Below are 14,864 nucleotides of genomic sequence, written 5' to 3'. Positions count from 1 at the left end.
CTGTAATCAGTGCCAAAAATATGCACTGTTACTGTAATAATGACACTGGCAGGGAAAAGAGTAAGTGATCAAGGAGTTAAACGTGTGCCTAGGGGGCGTGTTTCTAACTTGTTGGGGCGTGGCTTGTGAAATAATCATAGAGACCTGTGATCCTACATAGAAGGATCACAGGGGCTCTGTGATCATTCCAGGGAGAATGGTCAGCTGTGTTTACAACAGCAGACTGTTCTTCTCTCTCAGCGGGGGAACGATTGCCAGCGTGAGGCAGCACTTGGAGCAGCCTGCTCCATGCATCGGTTTCCCCGCTGACGAGTGGGAGCGGCGCGCGAGATCACCCCCTATAGCCTGCGCGCGACTGACGTATAACTACTGCGGTTTGTGCAGGAGCGGCTGCCTGCTGCATAACTGCGGTGGGCGGTTGTAAAGTAGTTGATTGCGTTTTCAGATCTCATTTAGGTACAAGAGATTAGAGCTGCACGATTCTGGATAAAATGAGAATTACGATGCTTAGACTAAGGATCACGATTCTCAGGGTAACATCTGTAAACATTATACCAAATAATTAGGCAAACTTTACTGTTTTTTTTTTTTTTTTTTTTTTATTAAAGTGTATTTTTTTCCCCAAAAAACTGCGTTTGAAAGACTTCTGAGCAAATACAGTGTGACATAAACAAGATTGCAACAATCGCCATTTTATTTTCTAGGGTCTCTGCTAAAAAATATATATATGCTTGGGGATCGAAGTAATTTTCTAGCAAAAAATATATATATGCTTGGGGATCGAAGTAATTTTCTAGCAAAAAAATACATATTTTTAACTTGTAAGCAACAAGTGTCTAGAAAAAGGCTTAGTCTAGAAAAAGGCTTAGTCTAGAAAAAGGCTTAGTCTAGAAAAAGGCTTAGTCTAGAAAAAGGCTTAGTCTAGAAAAAGGCTTAGTCTAGAAAAAGGCTTAGTCTAGAAAAAGGCTTAGTCTAGAAAAAGGCTTGGTCTAGAAAAAGGCTTAGTCTAGAAAAAGGCTTAGTTAGCCTAGAAAAGGCTTAGCCTAGAAAAGGCTTAGCCTAGAAAAGGCTTAGCCTAGAAAAGGCTTAGTCTTTAAGAGGTTAAAGTGGTTGTAAATTCACATAACTTTACCTATAGGTACTGTAAATATCTCCTAAACTTGCACCTTTTAGGAGATGTTTACATTTCATGCAACCAATGTCATTGGTGCATGCGCTCTGAAGAAACGGCCGCCCGTGCGGTTTCTTCGGGGCCCCGTGCCGTGATTCGTGGCTCCCGGCCAATAGCAGCATAGCCGGAGTCTGCAGACCAGGAAGGAAGATGAATGCGGCTGTCATACTAGCACATTATGCATTTACTTTGCAGGGAAGAAAATAAACGAAAAAAAAAAAAAGGAAGGGTTTATTTCCTCTTTAATCTGCTCTCACATAGAAGTTCTTTCCTTTGATCTAAAAGAATGAAAAGATACATTGTAAAGCATTGTGTTTATAGATATCCTGCAGCCTTAGGGCCCTTTCACATGGGCGCTCCGTATGTCCGCAAATCATCCTATTTTGCGGATGATTTGCGGACATAATGTAAGTCTATGGCATTGCGGATGTCAGCGGAATACCATCCGCTGACAACCGATTTTCATCCTTTCAGTTCTGTTCCGTTTCTTTGAACTGAACAGAACCCTATTTTTGTTCCGTTCAAAAAACAGAAAGGAAGGAAAATCGGATGTCAGCGGTGTCATCCGCTGACATCCGCAAACCCCCATAGACTTACATTATGTCCGCATATCCTCCGCAAACGGATGGGATGATATGCGGGCATACGGAGCGGATGACAGAAATGTCATCCGCTCCGTGGAAAAAAAAGGACCGCAGCGGAGCTCTCACGCGAAGCGGCCGTGTGAAAGAGCCCATAACAACATTGATAAACATTTGGGGCTTCTTTTTTTGAAAGCTGTGAGTGAGCAGAGAACAGCTGTGTAAGAATCCTGAGCATGCCATTTTTAAGATCGTGGGGGGGAGAGAATCGAGATTGCAATTTTTAACGATTTAATCGTGCAATTCCACAAGAGATATATAGAAAACTGGACATTTGGTGCTTGATCTCAATTAAAGTGCTTTAGCTTTACTAGTGTATTGGCAGAAAATGCTACCCAATTTAACGGCCTTATTTCTATGATTCTATGTTTAGGAAACTGCTTGTAAAAACCGAGAAAAAGTTTTCCATTGAGTTGTAGGGCTTGCCCTTGGTGACCAATCACTCTTCTGTGTTTTTTTTTTTTTTTTGTTACCTAGAGATTATATGATGGAACTTGTACAGTGACTATGGTCAGGTTTTCATCCTATAAATGATTATTCTTTTATATGTTTCATTTCCTTTTTGCACTCCCTTCCAGAACTTTTTCCCAGATAACTTTTTTTTTTTTATTCAAGATTTTACAACAAAATAAAGGACACAAAACCCCACAATGCACTTTGATAGCCATACTTTTTCATAGTACTACTACAAACGATTTCTAGCACTATACAAAAAATAATAAGGCAAAATAACCTAAAATTTAATATACAAAATAAGGTCACTTTCATAGCCTTAAGGCTTTAATTACTTTACACGAATTTCTCTGATTAGAAATACACTAATTTCTCTGATTAGAAATACAAGAAAAAAAAAGCTGCACTCAATATTCAGCTTACGTGCAAGAATGAAAGGCGTAAAGTCAGGAAGGTGTGGTTTTTTTTTTTTTTTTTTTTTTTTTTTAAAGGGAGGGGGGCTCCTTGAGGAGGACAAGGGCTTCTTCCCAACCACCCTGGGCAGGTGGTTGTGGGGGTCTGCGGCCAGGGGGCTTATCAGAATCTGGAAGCCCCCCTTAACAAGGGGGCCCCCAGATCCTGGACCCCCTTCCTATGTGAATGAGTATGAAGTAAATTGTACCCCTACCCGTTCACCCCAAAAAAGGCAGTGTATGTAAATAATGACAAGACAATTTTGAGAAATGCTTTATTAAAAATACTCCTCCCGTCCTTCTCCGATGTCTCCCGTGATTATACCAGTTCCGCTCTCTGCGGCTGCTTATAAAGCTGTGGTGTGTGGTCACCTGGAGACCCCGTCCCTTGTGTCATCACGTATTGTCAAGGAGAAGACCGGGTAAAGATTTTTAATAAAGGACTTCTCAAAATCGTCTCGTCATTCTTTACACTACACTGCCTTTTTTGGGGTAAATGGGTAGGGGTACAATGTACCTCATACTCATTATCGATGGGGCGGGCGGGATCTGGGGGCCCCCTTGTTACAGGGGCCGTCCAGATTATGATGAGTCCCTTTCCCGCAGACCTCCACAACCACTGCCTAGGGTTGTCGGAGAAGAGTTCCTTGTCAATTCCATGGGGACAAGGTGCATTGGGGTGTGGGGGGGCCCCAAAGCACCCACCTCCCCATGTTGAGGGAGTGTGGCCTGGTATGGTCCAGAAGGGGGTGGGGCTGCTTGCTCGGATAAGGGTTTGGTATGGATTTTTGGGGAGGACCCCCACACTGTTTTTTTTTTTTTTTACATTTTGGCATGGAGTTCGCCCTCAAGATCACACCATTTTTTCTTTCACACAAATGAAGTGACTTCTCAGTTTGAGTTGCAATGTTAGTGTATAGCTAGAGTGGCTCACTGATTGTTTTTGCTTGTTGCGTGCTATTCTTTTTTTGTCCAAGGAATGCTAGCAATAAAAACTGTAGGTCTGCCTATACCTACGTCCATGTTTCTGAGTGCCATGGCCTCTGCCGCTGTTCTGGCCTATTGATTTCTGTGGGGAGTATCTCCTTTTCTCAGGGCTCTGGCCACAGCCCCATAAGTCTGTGGGGGTTTAGGAGAGTGAACCTTAGTCTACGTAGGGTATATATTATTACTTTGTGTACCTAGAGCACTATGGATTAGTACAGCAGCTGCTGAGAGCCTGAGCCAGCCCTGCTCAGAGCGAAGGGGGAGAACTGAGCAATCAGCTGTGTTGGATCGCTCAGTTCTCTGGGTAGAGTTGGCGGACAGATGTTGCTGGGATCTGTGCTGTTGCTGGGATCTGTGCTGCAGCTATCTAGGTAAGTTTATTATTATTATTATTATTATTATTATTATTATTATAATTTTTTTTGGCTTCTTACTTTCTTTTTTAAAAAGGTTAATTTGTCATCTATGCTTTTGAAATACTTTTTTTTGCCAGGCCTGTATTGTTTTACACTTCCTTTCTCCATTTTATAGTAATATCTTCTTTCTCTCCCCCCCCCCCCCCTCAAAAGTCTGTTTCAGATCTAGATACGTCCATTGAGCAGAAAGAGCACAGTGAAATTCCCTGTAAATTCTCGGTCGGAGATCTTGTGTGGTCTAAGGTGTCTGGATATCCATGGTGGCCATGTATTGTGACCTCTGATCCTGTTCTTCACAGCCACACCAAGATCAAGGGTAGGTTCTGCTTTGTTCGAAGCCACTACAGCGGTTATGCTTGAAGCTTTCCTTTAAGCAGAGGGAACGCCCTTAGGTTGTTTATATTGGTGTGTGTGACTGTAATGTTTGCATTTCAGCCTTGGCTTGAAATCCTAATTTTTACTTAATATGGGATAATTTTATTTTTCAGTTTGCAAGTGGTCATCCTAAGTGCTTTATTGAAATTGTGGGCTTGAAATAATGTGGTTTTGTGAGCAAGATTTCCGTGCAGCTAGCATAGCCTGCAGAAGACAACTGTAGTAGTGTAACTTGATTTGCATTGATGTATTTAACTGCTAAATACACAGAAAAAAAACAAACCAATATGGGACCTGCATCACCTGCTTAGTAGACTTTTATATGAACATACTCTTGTGAATTCCCACCCTATAGCTGCATAGGATAATGTCATACACAGTCCTTATGATTGCCATTTCATCAGCTAATGAGCATAACTGCAAAGGTTTTGCTTATTACTTTCAGCGAGCCCACTTGAATCTCCTCTTTACAGAGCAGGTGCACCCCCTGCAATCCTGATTTCAACTCTTCAGATGCCATTTGGTAAATTTTTGTGAATGGATGTGAGCCAATATAAGCTAAAAGGTTGACTGCTTCTAGTAAAGTTGTTTGCATTCCGTTTTTTTACAGGACAGAAAAAGAGCTTTCGCCAGTATCACGTACAGTTTTTTGGAAATGCACCGGAAAGAGCGTGGATTTTCGAAAAAAGTATTGTGCCTTACACTGGAGAGCAGGAGTATGAACAGCTCTGCCAGGAGAGCGCGAAACAGGCTACAAGCAAAGCTGAAAAAGTCAAGGTGTGTACTGCTAACCTGTGTTGGAATGTGCCACTGTCTCATAACACATTTGAGAAATGTTTGAATTGGTCTGTATGTTGTGCAGCTTTTTTAACCAATTCAGTTCTAGAAGGTTTTCCCCCCTTCCTGACCAGGCCATTTTCTTTTGTTCATTGATGCTTCGTAACCATTGGGTTATACTGCTTGCTGCAGGAGTAGGACACTAGGCAGGAAAAAGCTTGACTACGCCTATGGGCAGTCCCAGGGGTTATACACCCACTCTCAGCTATAGGCGCTCAGTTTTTTTTCTGCCTAGTCAGGAGTAAAGGCCCATACACACAAGAAAATCTAAAGGGACCGATCTGTCGATTTTCGGATTGTTAGTATGGTGCTTTCAACAGCCGACTCCGACTTTTTGGCCGACAAAATCCTGATGTGCTGGCTATATAATTTTTGTTGTCCGTCGAAACAACGTCCGATTTTTGTCTCATTAGTTCAGATTTCGACGGAAAAAAAATCTTAAGAGCAAGACTAGGCATGCTCAGAGACGAAAGAACACATACAAAACGCATGACCTCATTTCTGAAGTAGAATTCTGTCGTACGGGGAAATTCGTATGAAAATAACCTTCACTTTCCACATCAGACTAGCATGCCACAAAAAACGGACGACAGATCATTCGATAATCTGATTGTGTGTATGGGGCTTAAGGCTCTAGTTCCTTGCTGGATGTCTGGTCCTGACAATCTTTTTTTTTTTTTTTTTTTTTTTTTTTTTTTTTTTAAATGGCAGTTTTTCCTTTTTTGTAGATTTTCACAGGAAAAAAACAATCAATTGCCGGACTGGGTGACGGACAGGATAATCTACATCCAGAGGGTCCCCCCAGTCTGGCTAGCGAGCACGTGCAGACTGCAGCTCTGCGCTAGGTCGGATGGGACATAGTCCCACTGGACGAGGGCTGGCTTGCGAGTTAAACGGCTCACGAGGATGCATAAGACCTGGCCTCAGCCTGAGTTGGGAGTGTTTCTCCTGGCTGACGGCACCCACATTGGAGCGGTGGTCTGTCCAGGGCAGTGCCCACCTGGTTCCTGGTACAGTGAGTAGCTGTCCCACTTCTACCTCTGGCGCTTTGGGGTCACTTCATTTTTGACAACCCTGCCACCATGTGTGGGGCACCTGGGCTGGGCTGAATAGGACTACAGTTGGATGAATCTTGGCCTGCGATCTGTACTTCCTGGGGGGATTCTGCACTGGGAACAATGTTTATTATTGCCCTTGCCACGCAGACTCTGCCTAATGGGCGGAGTTCCAATGATGTGTCTTTGTGAGGGCAAGTACCTCCTGCCCTGTGGGAGCTGGGTGACCAGCTGGCGCAGGGGCTGCAATTTATTTGGGATGCTGGGCTGGACACGGCTCCTTTTTATGTGGGTCACCTGTCAGTTTCGGCGGTGGTTGTCCGGCGTATACTTGACAGGAGTGTTGGTCTGCGGATCAAACTTCTAAGAAGGCCTTAATGGATCTCCCTTTTCTCAAGTCGTCTTCCAGAACAGCCCATGAGATTTAGGGCTCCTCCTACCAGGAGAGGAAACACATTAAATCCAGTCAGATAAAAATGCGGCCCTCTTGTCCTCACCTTCAGTATTAGTTTTTCCTGCGGACAGGGGGGTAACATGTTCCTGGAACTACTCCTGGTCTCATGGACTGTCCTTGAAGACTGGGAAAAAGATGCATCTTCTCCTGCCCAAGTGCGGTACCCCTACTTACTGGCATAGGGGTGACCGCTTTGTCTCCTGTATCTCAGTGGTCTGGGGAAGACAGGACCGTGGATGTCGTCAAGGATCGCAGGGGGGGTCATCTTCCAATCCTGGTGGCGTCCTTGGAGCAGCGGGGAGCTGTGTACCCGTGACGCCGCCGATTCAGAGCAGGGAGAGCAGCCTGCAGTTTTGAATCTGGCGCCGCGAACGGAGAGGGCGGAACTCCTGCGTTCCACCCTGGCCATAGGAAGTGGCGAGGTCACTTCCGGAGCAGTGACGCACATCCGCGGGCGCCAGAAACAGCGGTTCAAATTTCTATGGCGCCTACAGGAGACTCTGGGCGGTCGGTGTGAGGTGAAAACCCAGCAGGGGCTGCGGACCACCAGACGGAGCAGGATGGATTCCACGGCAGCATCCGCTCAGGCGGCAGACGCAGGCTCTGGCACCGGCAACTCCCAGGTAAGCGATGGGAGTCTTCCCTCTTTGCAGATACCTGTATGGGGGTCTTTTTCCTTTCCCTTCCCTTTAGCTAAATAGCGGTTGGTGAAGGGGGCAGGTATAGTTTTGGGGGTCATAACTCAATTGGTAATCAGGTTTTTTTGTTATAGACCAAGGCTCAGGACAAGGTCCAGGTGCAGCCCCCCAAAAAGAAATGTGCAGTTTGGGGGACTAAGCTAAGTTCCACATGAAGCAAAACGGTGTGCCGCACATGTATTGATGATCTGGTTAAGGGTGACCCTACTGTATCCACCCAGAGGATGTTGACTTTGGTCAGTCAGGGATGAGCAAACTTCAACCTTTAGCTTCTTTAGGACCCTTATGGATCGGTTACAGACCCCAGTACAGGCCCCTGTGCAATCTCAGGCCCCTACATTGGTCTCTAACCCAACACAGAGTGTGTATGGTGACAACACGAGGGAGGAATGGGAGTCCCCTCATTCCTCATTTGAGGAGTCTGGATCAGGGGAGAAACCCAGGGAGAGAAAATCCGCTGGGGGTTCCAGATATAAATTATTACTTGATGTGCATGAATTGCTTAATATCACAAAGAATAACCACAGACGCGAGCTCTTCCGGGTGGGGGGCGCACATCTCCAGAGCCAACTAGCACAGGGAGAATGGTCCCCGCTAGAAGCACAGAACTCGTCAAATCAGAAAGAGCTCATGGCAGTACAAAAAGCCTTAGAGGTCTTTCAGATGGACCTAAAGGGAAGTCATCTACAGATTCGATCCGACAACATGGCAATGGTGGCGTACCTCAACAAACAGGGAGGTACACGGAGTCAGGGTTTGCAGTTCATAGCCCAGAAAATATTCTCTTGGGCCAAGATGAATCTTGCCTCCATTTCAGCAATTCATCTGAAGGGGACTCAATGTCTTAGCAGACCACCTCAGCCGCCACCAAGTGTGTTGGGACAATTGGTCCCTTAACCCAAAGGACTTTGCAGAAGTTGCGGGCAAGTGGGGTTTACCAGAAGTGGACCTTTTTGCAGCTCAAAGAGCAAAACAAAGAGGTTCTTTTCCCTGAACCAATCGGATCAATACAGAAGTGACTATGAGGAACAGGGTGTGCTACTGAAGAAGAAATTTGAGGAAAAGGGATATGAGGAAGAACATATAGAGGAGGCCTACCAAAAATACTGGTCCCTATATGAGGAAACCACTCCAGGCACTGGGAAAACAGGAACCACCCAGGACAAGGGAGGTGAGATGCAGATCAGGTTCTGTACAAGATACAACAATGGAGCCCCCTGGATCCAGAAGACCCTGAAGACAAATTGGAGTATCCTCAAGCAAGACCCTGTCCTAAAAGACCACCTGCCTTCCCACCCTCCGCTTATCTTTAGGAGCATAGTGGCCCCAAGCAGGGTCAGAAAGATCAAGAGGAACGGGCTTAGCAACTCTTGGATCCCTGTGTTTGACCAAAAGGGTAGCTACAGGTGTGGAGTGAGCAACTGTGGTACCTGCATACACATGTGCCACCGAAAAAAGGGAGTCACCTCCACAGATGGTAAAATCTTCAAAATACAGCAATTCATTAACTGTGGTACTACCCATGTAGTGTGTGGTCTTTTGTGCCCTTGTGGGCTCTTTTATATGTGGGACGGACTACACGCCCTTTAAGAGTCAGGATAGGGGAGCACAGGAGTAGCATTTCCCTTCAAAAAGAGAAATATTCAGTGCCCCGCCACTTCCTAGATAGGCACAATAGCCGCACAGAGAGGTTGAGAGTCTTTGGGATAGAAGCCATTAGCAATGATATGGACAGTGGGAAGAAATATCAAACTTTGCACAAGAGAGGCATATTGGATATTTACTCTGGGATCTCTCAATCCCAAGGGCCTCAATGAAGAAATTGAGTTGCACTCCGTCTTGTGATTGGGATGCACTAACATCTGGATTATCCTATTCGCACTCTGACCATGCTGTGCTGCCATCCTGTGCTCTCCCAGATGTGTGCAGGTGACATTCAGGGTGCCACTGCATGCGCCCTATTATGGACAGGCTGTCCATTCCATATTTGGTCATTAGGTGACGGCACTCTGCATGCCCCACTGCGGTGCATATTCCCTGTCCCCCTCAGTGCTCGTTATGTCTGGCCCTGCACATTTTTCTTGTGCGTTCCCTTGTGCCTTTCCTTGTGCCACGATTTATGCAGTCACCTACATGCGTTCTCCCCCACTCTTCTAACATCTTGTCACATTTAACATTGCTTACAGGATCGGAGAGTGCGGGGAATACGCTATTACTGAGTATGATATCATTACCATACGATTCATGCAATTGCCCTCCCGTGTTCAAGACCTGTGTTCCACATCCTTGTTCCATTATCTTTATCGATATCTTTTTTACACAGTGCACTTCCGATTTTCATTTTTTACATTTTGTTTTTTATATATTTTCACTGTGTATTATGCGATTCATTATTCATAATTTATTACTTACCAGATTGATGTATTAATCATCTTCACCCCATATTTATTTATATTTTTATTACACATACCGGATATGTAGTATTCGATTCGGAACCAATGGAATTTTTTTTTTTAGAAAATAGTGCCGATTTCACCTGGCCTTTTTTTATTTTTACCAATATCTGGTTGTGTCCCCCTTCCCTACCCTTCCTCTCATGTGCCTTACTTAGTTAGCCTGGCTGCTTGTCCCCTCTGCCCAGTCTTGGCAGTGGGAGTGGGCGTGAGCCAGCACAAGCAGGGAGGTGTGGTCTGCGGCCGTGGGTGACTCCCTTTCCAGCACAGGAGCCTGGGGGAGGAACCGGAAGTGACATCTATGTACACCCAGAAGTAACCTTTGAGGCTGTGGAACGCAAACCCCGCTCACCCAGAAGTGTGTGTGTGTTCCAGGCCAACAATATACGGCTTGGAATGCTGGAAACACTGGACCCTCCTGAATCCGCTCCTTGATTAGCAAGTACCCACCGATTGTCGGGGAAATCCTCACCCAGCAGCATCCAAGGCTCCCTTGTGAGAACCTTTTTCCTATGGGCTTCTGTGGTGCACTGATGCACCGTGCACACATTTGGATGTGAGCATGCAGCATTCATACTGCAAAGCTCAGCGCAGGTTCATCACTATTCTTCCGCTGTTTAGCTTTCTGGGGGAATGAGTTTGTAACGCCATCCACTGATTACTGATGTCTGATTATGCATGTGTTTTACCCTTGTTTTAAATATCGTTTTTTAGCAGAATTGTCTGTTACCAATCATGGTATTCATATGATCCTATACTGATCTATTAACCTCCACTGATCCTTTGTTTCCTAATGATACTTTTGAGTATAATGCTTCAGCATTAACTATCATCTGTCATCATCTATGTATTTGTTTATTATTTATGTATACATATATTTCTTTCTCCTGTATCACAAGCATCCATACAAAACTTTTTGGGCCATTACCACTATCATGCTATCCTTGGTTGTTTGCACCCAGTGCTACGGCCATATTATGAGCATCTATTGCATGCACCTGACCATTGGGACACGCACCCCAGTTTGTTTTCTCCTACACCGGTCCCTGACCTTTTGCCCCTCCCAGGGCGGGGGCGGGTGGTGTGGGCGGTGCCCACTGGCTATATAACTTCCTAGGAGTGCATGGTGGGTCAGTGGCGATTTTGGCTCGGAGGAAGAGGGTCCTCCCTCAAAATCCCCTCCCCCATCACGCTATCCAGTAGTAGAGAAGTGTCCTGGAAGCGAGCGGTGCCCATTTCCTATATGCTTGTTCAAATGCTACGTTTGTGAATATATTGTACGCTACCCTTCTTTGATTTTAATAAACTTTTAATTTTAATAAACTTTTAAGTGGTAATGCACAATCTAATCTCTGAAGTCCTCCAAAAAATTCTCCAGGAGGATACCGATCTGATTCGAATAGCTCCTTTTTGGCCCAAAAGGCTGTGGTTTTCACGCCTACAGGCCTTAACCTCAAAACCTCCAATAACTTTGCCTTTGAGACAGGATCTGTTGACTCAGGGTCCGGTTTCCTATCCGCACATCATGCCCTGAAACTGACAGCTTGGTATCTGAAGAGCAGATACTAAGTTCCCAAGGATTCTCAGGCAATCGCCCGGGCTAAGCCTATAGTTGTCAGAACATGTCCGACTTGGAACCTATCCCTGGTCCTTCAAGCCTTAGTAACAGTTACTTTAGAAGCCTTGAAGGATTTAACAGAAAATCTACTCTCTTAAAACTGCATTCTTGATTACAGTGACATCCGCTTGAAGGGTCAGTGAAGTTGCAGGCCCTCTCAATTAGGGAGCCTTTTCTTATGATTTTTTGAGGATAGAATAGTGTTAAAAACCGATCCAGGTTTTTTACCTAAGGTAGTTACTTCCTTCCATAGAACACAGGATATTGTACTACCTACCTTTTTGTAATTCTCCAAAAAATGACAAGGAGAAGAATTTTTTAGTTTTTTGGATGTCAGAAGAGCTCTTCTGGCTTACCTAGAGGTGACTAAAAGCTTTAAGAAGTGTGATACCTTATTTGTACTTTTTTCTGGCACACATAATAGAGCTTCTAAAGCCACCATAGCTAGGTGGATAAAGCAGGCTATTATAGAAGCTTAGAAAGCAAAAGATGTTGCTTCACCATTTATCCACGCCCATTCAACAATGTCCTTGTCCACGTCTTGGGCTGAAAGGGCTGCTGCCTCACCAGAACAAATCTGTAATTCCGCTACCTGGTCTAACTTTTCGACCTTTGTTAGAAAATATCGCCTGGACCTCCTCTCTTCTCAGGAACATGCATTTGGTCGAAAGGTGCTCCAGGCAGTAGTCCCTCCCTAGACTGATACATTTCTGGCTCATCGTCTCATGGGCTGTCCTGGAAGACGACTTAAGAAAAGCTAAGTTAGACTTACCGGTAACTCCTTTTCTAATAGTCTTCCAGGACAGCTGGATTCCCACCCAGTGTTGTCTTGTATTATTTGTGTGTGTGTGTGTGTGTGTATATATATATATATATATTTTTTACTGGAATGTCCTACGGTTCTCGAATACTGAAGGGGAGGACCAGAGGGCCGCCTTTTTTTTTATCTGATTGGATTTAATGTGTTTCCTGTCCTGGTGGGAGGAGCCCTAGGTCTCATGGGCTGTCCTGGAAGACTCTCAGAAAAGGAGTTACCAGTAAGTCTAACTCCAGCTTTTCAGGGGGGTTGCCTGTTTTGGCGCTGCCCTGGATGACATTATATAAGGGTCTCATGAGGGGTAAAGTGCCTTTCTTCCACAGGCTAACAAGGGTAAGGGCCTTCGTCGCAGACGGGGTCCCTCCCTGTCAGCTCACAGTTTCTTCGTCCCTCGGGGACAGTCGGTGGCCAAGTCCTTCAAGACTTCCTCGGCTGGTTCCAAACGACCCTTGTCTGGCGAACAAGAGATTGTTTTTTCCAGACCTGCGGACAAGGCCTACTCGGCCTGAAGGTGAGTCCTCACCCATCTATGGGGTGGGGGACGTCCTTGCCAGTTTTTTCGGACCTGCAGCTGGCCCGGATTCCAGGCAGCTGGGTTTAGGTCATGCGGTCCAGTTGCAAAATCGAGTTTTGATCTGTTTTTTTTTTTTTTTTTTTTTTTTTTTTTTTTCTAGTAGGGTTTTCCCTTCCAAAGTATGCTTGCAGGCGCTCTTGGGCAGTTCAGGCTCTGGTTCAACAAGCTGGACCTACTGGCCCTTTGGATGGTTCTGTGCGGATCAAAAATTAAAGATGGTATCGGTTCGCACGATGGTGGCTTCCCTACATTAGTGGGATTCCTGGCCTCCATAGACCTTGATGGCTTCCTTCACATCCCGTTATGTTCAGGACAGCAACGGGTTCTCAGTTTTTGCCGTAGGTTAGGATCTCTATTGGTTTGTGGCATTACCCCTTGTTCTTGCTTCTGCTACTCTTCTTAGAGTGTTGCCTCCGGTCCTGACGCTATTGCGGCAGCGGGCGTATCGGTCCTGGTTTCCTGGCCGATCTGTTTCTCTGCGTGGAGTCCCCTATGGTGCTGACAACGAATTTGAAAGTCACCGTGAGAGTCACCGTGAGAATTCTGTTGGAGTTCAGGTGGGTTCTGAACCTTCAGAAGTCATCCCTGGTCCCTTCCATGAGACTGGACTATCTGGGCCTGACTTTGGACTCATCCTCAGTCAGGGTGTTTTCTCCTTCCGGGAAAACACTCTTGGAACCTCAGACTGCGGTTCAACTAAACTATCCAGCACATGGTCGTTCCCTTTGGACCTGCCTGTGAGTTCTGGGGCTTTTGGTGTCGTGTCGTCTTTTGAGACGATCCTTTTCGCTCAATCTCTCTCTCGAGGATCCCCCAGAAGGCATTCCTTCTCGTATGGGACTAGAATCCAAACTCTCTGGACTTTCAGATCCCGCTGAGCCAGGTGACCAGGGAGTCTTGATCTGAGAATCTTCCTACCCTTTTACTGGACAATTGTCACTGCGGATGCAAGCCTGTCTGGGTGGGGAGTCCTCGGCAGGTTCTCTGCTTCGGGAGTATGGTCCCTGAAGGATCCAGGTTACCGATCAATGTCCTGGAGCTGAGAGATATCCGGCTTTGCCTAGTTCACTGGATCGGGCACCTGCAGCTGTCCAGTGCACATTCCATCGACTACGCCACGACCGTGGCTTATGTCATTCACCAAGGGGGCACCTAGGGTGTCCTTGCGGCCTTGCAAGGGACAGGCATTCTTCTTTGGACAGAGCGCCTTGTTCCAGCTCTCTCCGCTGTTCCCTTTCCAGGTGTGGAAAATTGGCAAATGGATTGCCACAGTCGACAGGCCTTGGATGCACGGGAATGGTCCCTTCATCCGGAGGTGTTCCGGCGGTTGTGCCTTCCTTGGGGCACCCCAGATGTGGACCTATTGGCGTCACATTTACTTGATAGTGCCAAGGTTTTTGGCCCGCTGCCGGGACTCTCTGGCGGGTGCAATGGTGGCACCATGGGTTCTGTCATAGGCAAGAACATTCACTAAGTTTGTGAATTATGCTGAGAAGTTTAGCATGGTCACCTGCACAAGGTTGGCGCCGGCATGGTCGTGTGAGTAATCGCAGATGAGCCAAGGTCAGTATCAGCTGCTTGTCTGCCTTTCCTCCTCAAGTTGCTGCCAAGAATTCTTCGCAGGATTGAGTCGGAAGGAATTCCGGTCATTCTCCTGGCTCCAGACTGGCCTCGCTGAGCTTGTTACGCCGACCTGGTCATTCTAGCCGCAGACGCTCTTTGGAGACTTCCTCTCTGAGGATTTATTGTCTCCAGGGCCAATCTGCCTTCTGGTTTATGGTGGCTTGCTTTGCCGGCTTAGCTGTTGGAAGCCAGGTGCTGAAGGACAGGATTGTCTGCTTTGGTGATTCCCACCCTGCTTGA

General features: G+C 46.1%; 1 protein-coding gene across 1 annotated transcript in view; it reads left to right on the top strand.

The window, feature by feature from the left end:
- NSD2 (nuclear receptor binding SET domain protein 2) overlaps positions 1-14,864 on the top strand; it is a 162,061-nt gene that overhangs the window by 41,789 nt on the left and 105,408 nt on the right. Inside the window, exons 3-4 of the mRNA XM_082252839.1 lie at positions 4,274-4,436; positions 5,106-5,272. Of these exons, the coding sequence (XP_082108965.1) occupies positions 4,274-4,436; positions 5,106-5,272 (330 nt within the window). The remainder of the gene's footprint in view (positions 1-4,273; positions 4,437-5,105; positions 5,273-14,864) is intronic.

The sequence above is a fragment of the Pelophylax lessonae genome (genome assembly GCF_965119305.1).
Source record: "Pelophylax lessonae genome assembly, chromosome: 1".
Classification (NCBI taxonomy): Eukaryota; Metazoa; Chordata; class Amphibia; order Anura; family Ranidae; genus Pelophylax; species Pelophylax lessonae.
Note: the sequence above shows the minus strand (reverse complement) of the source record. Positions and strands in the feature narration are given on the sequence as shown.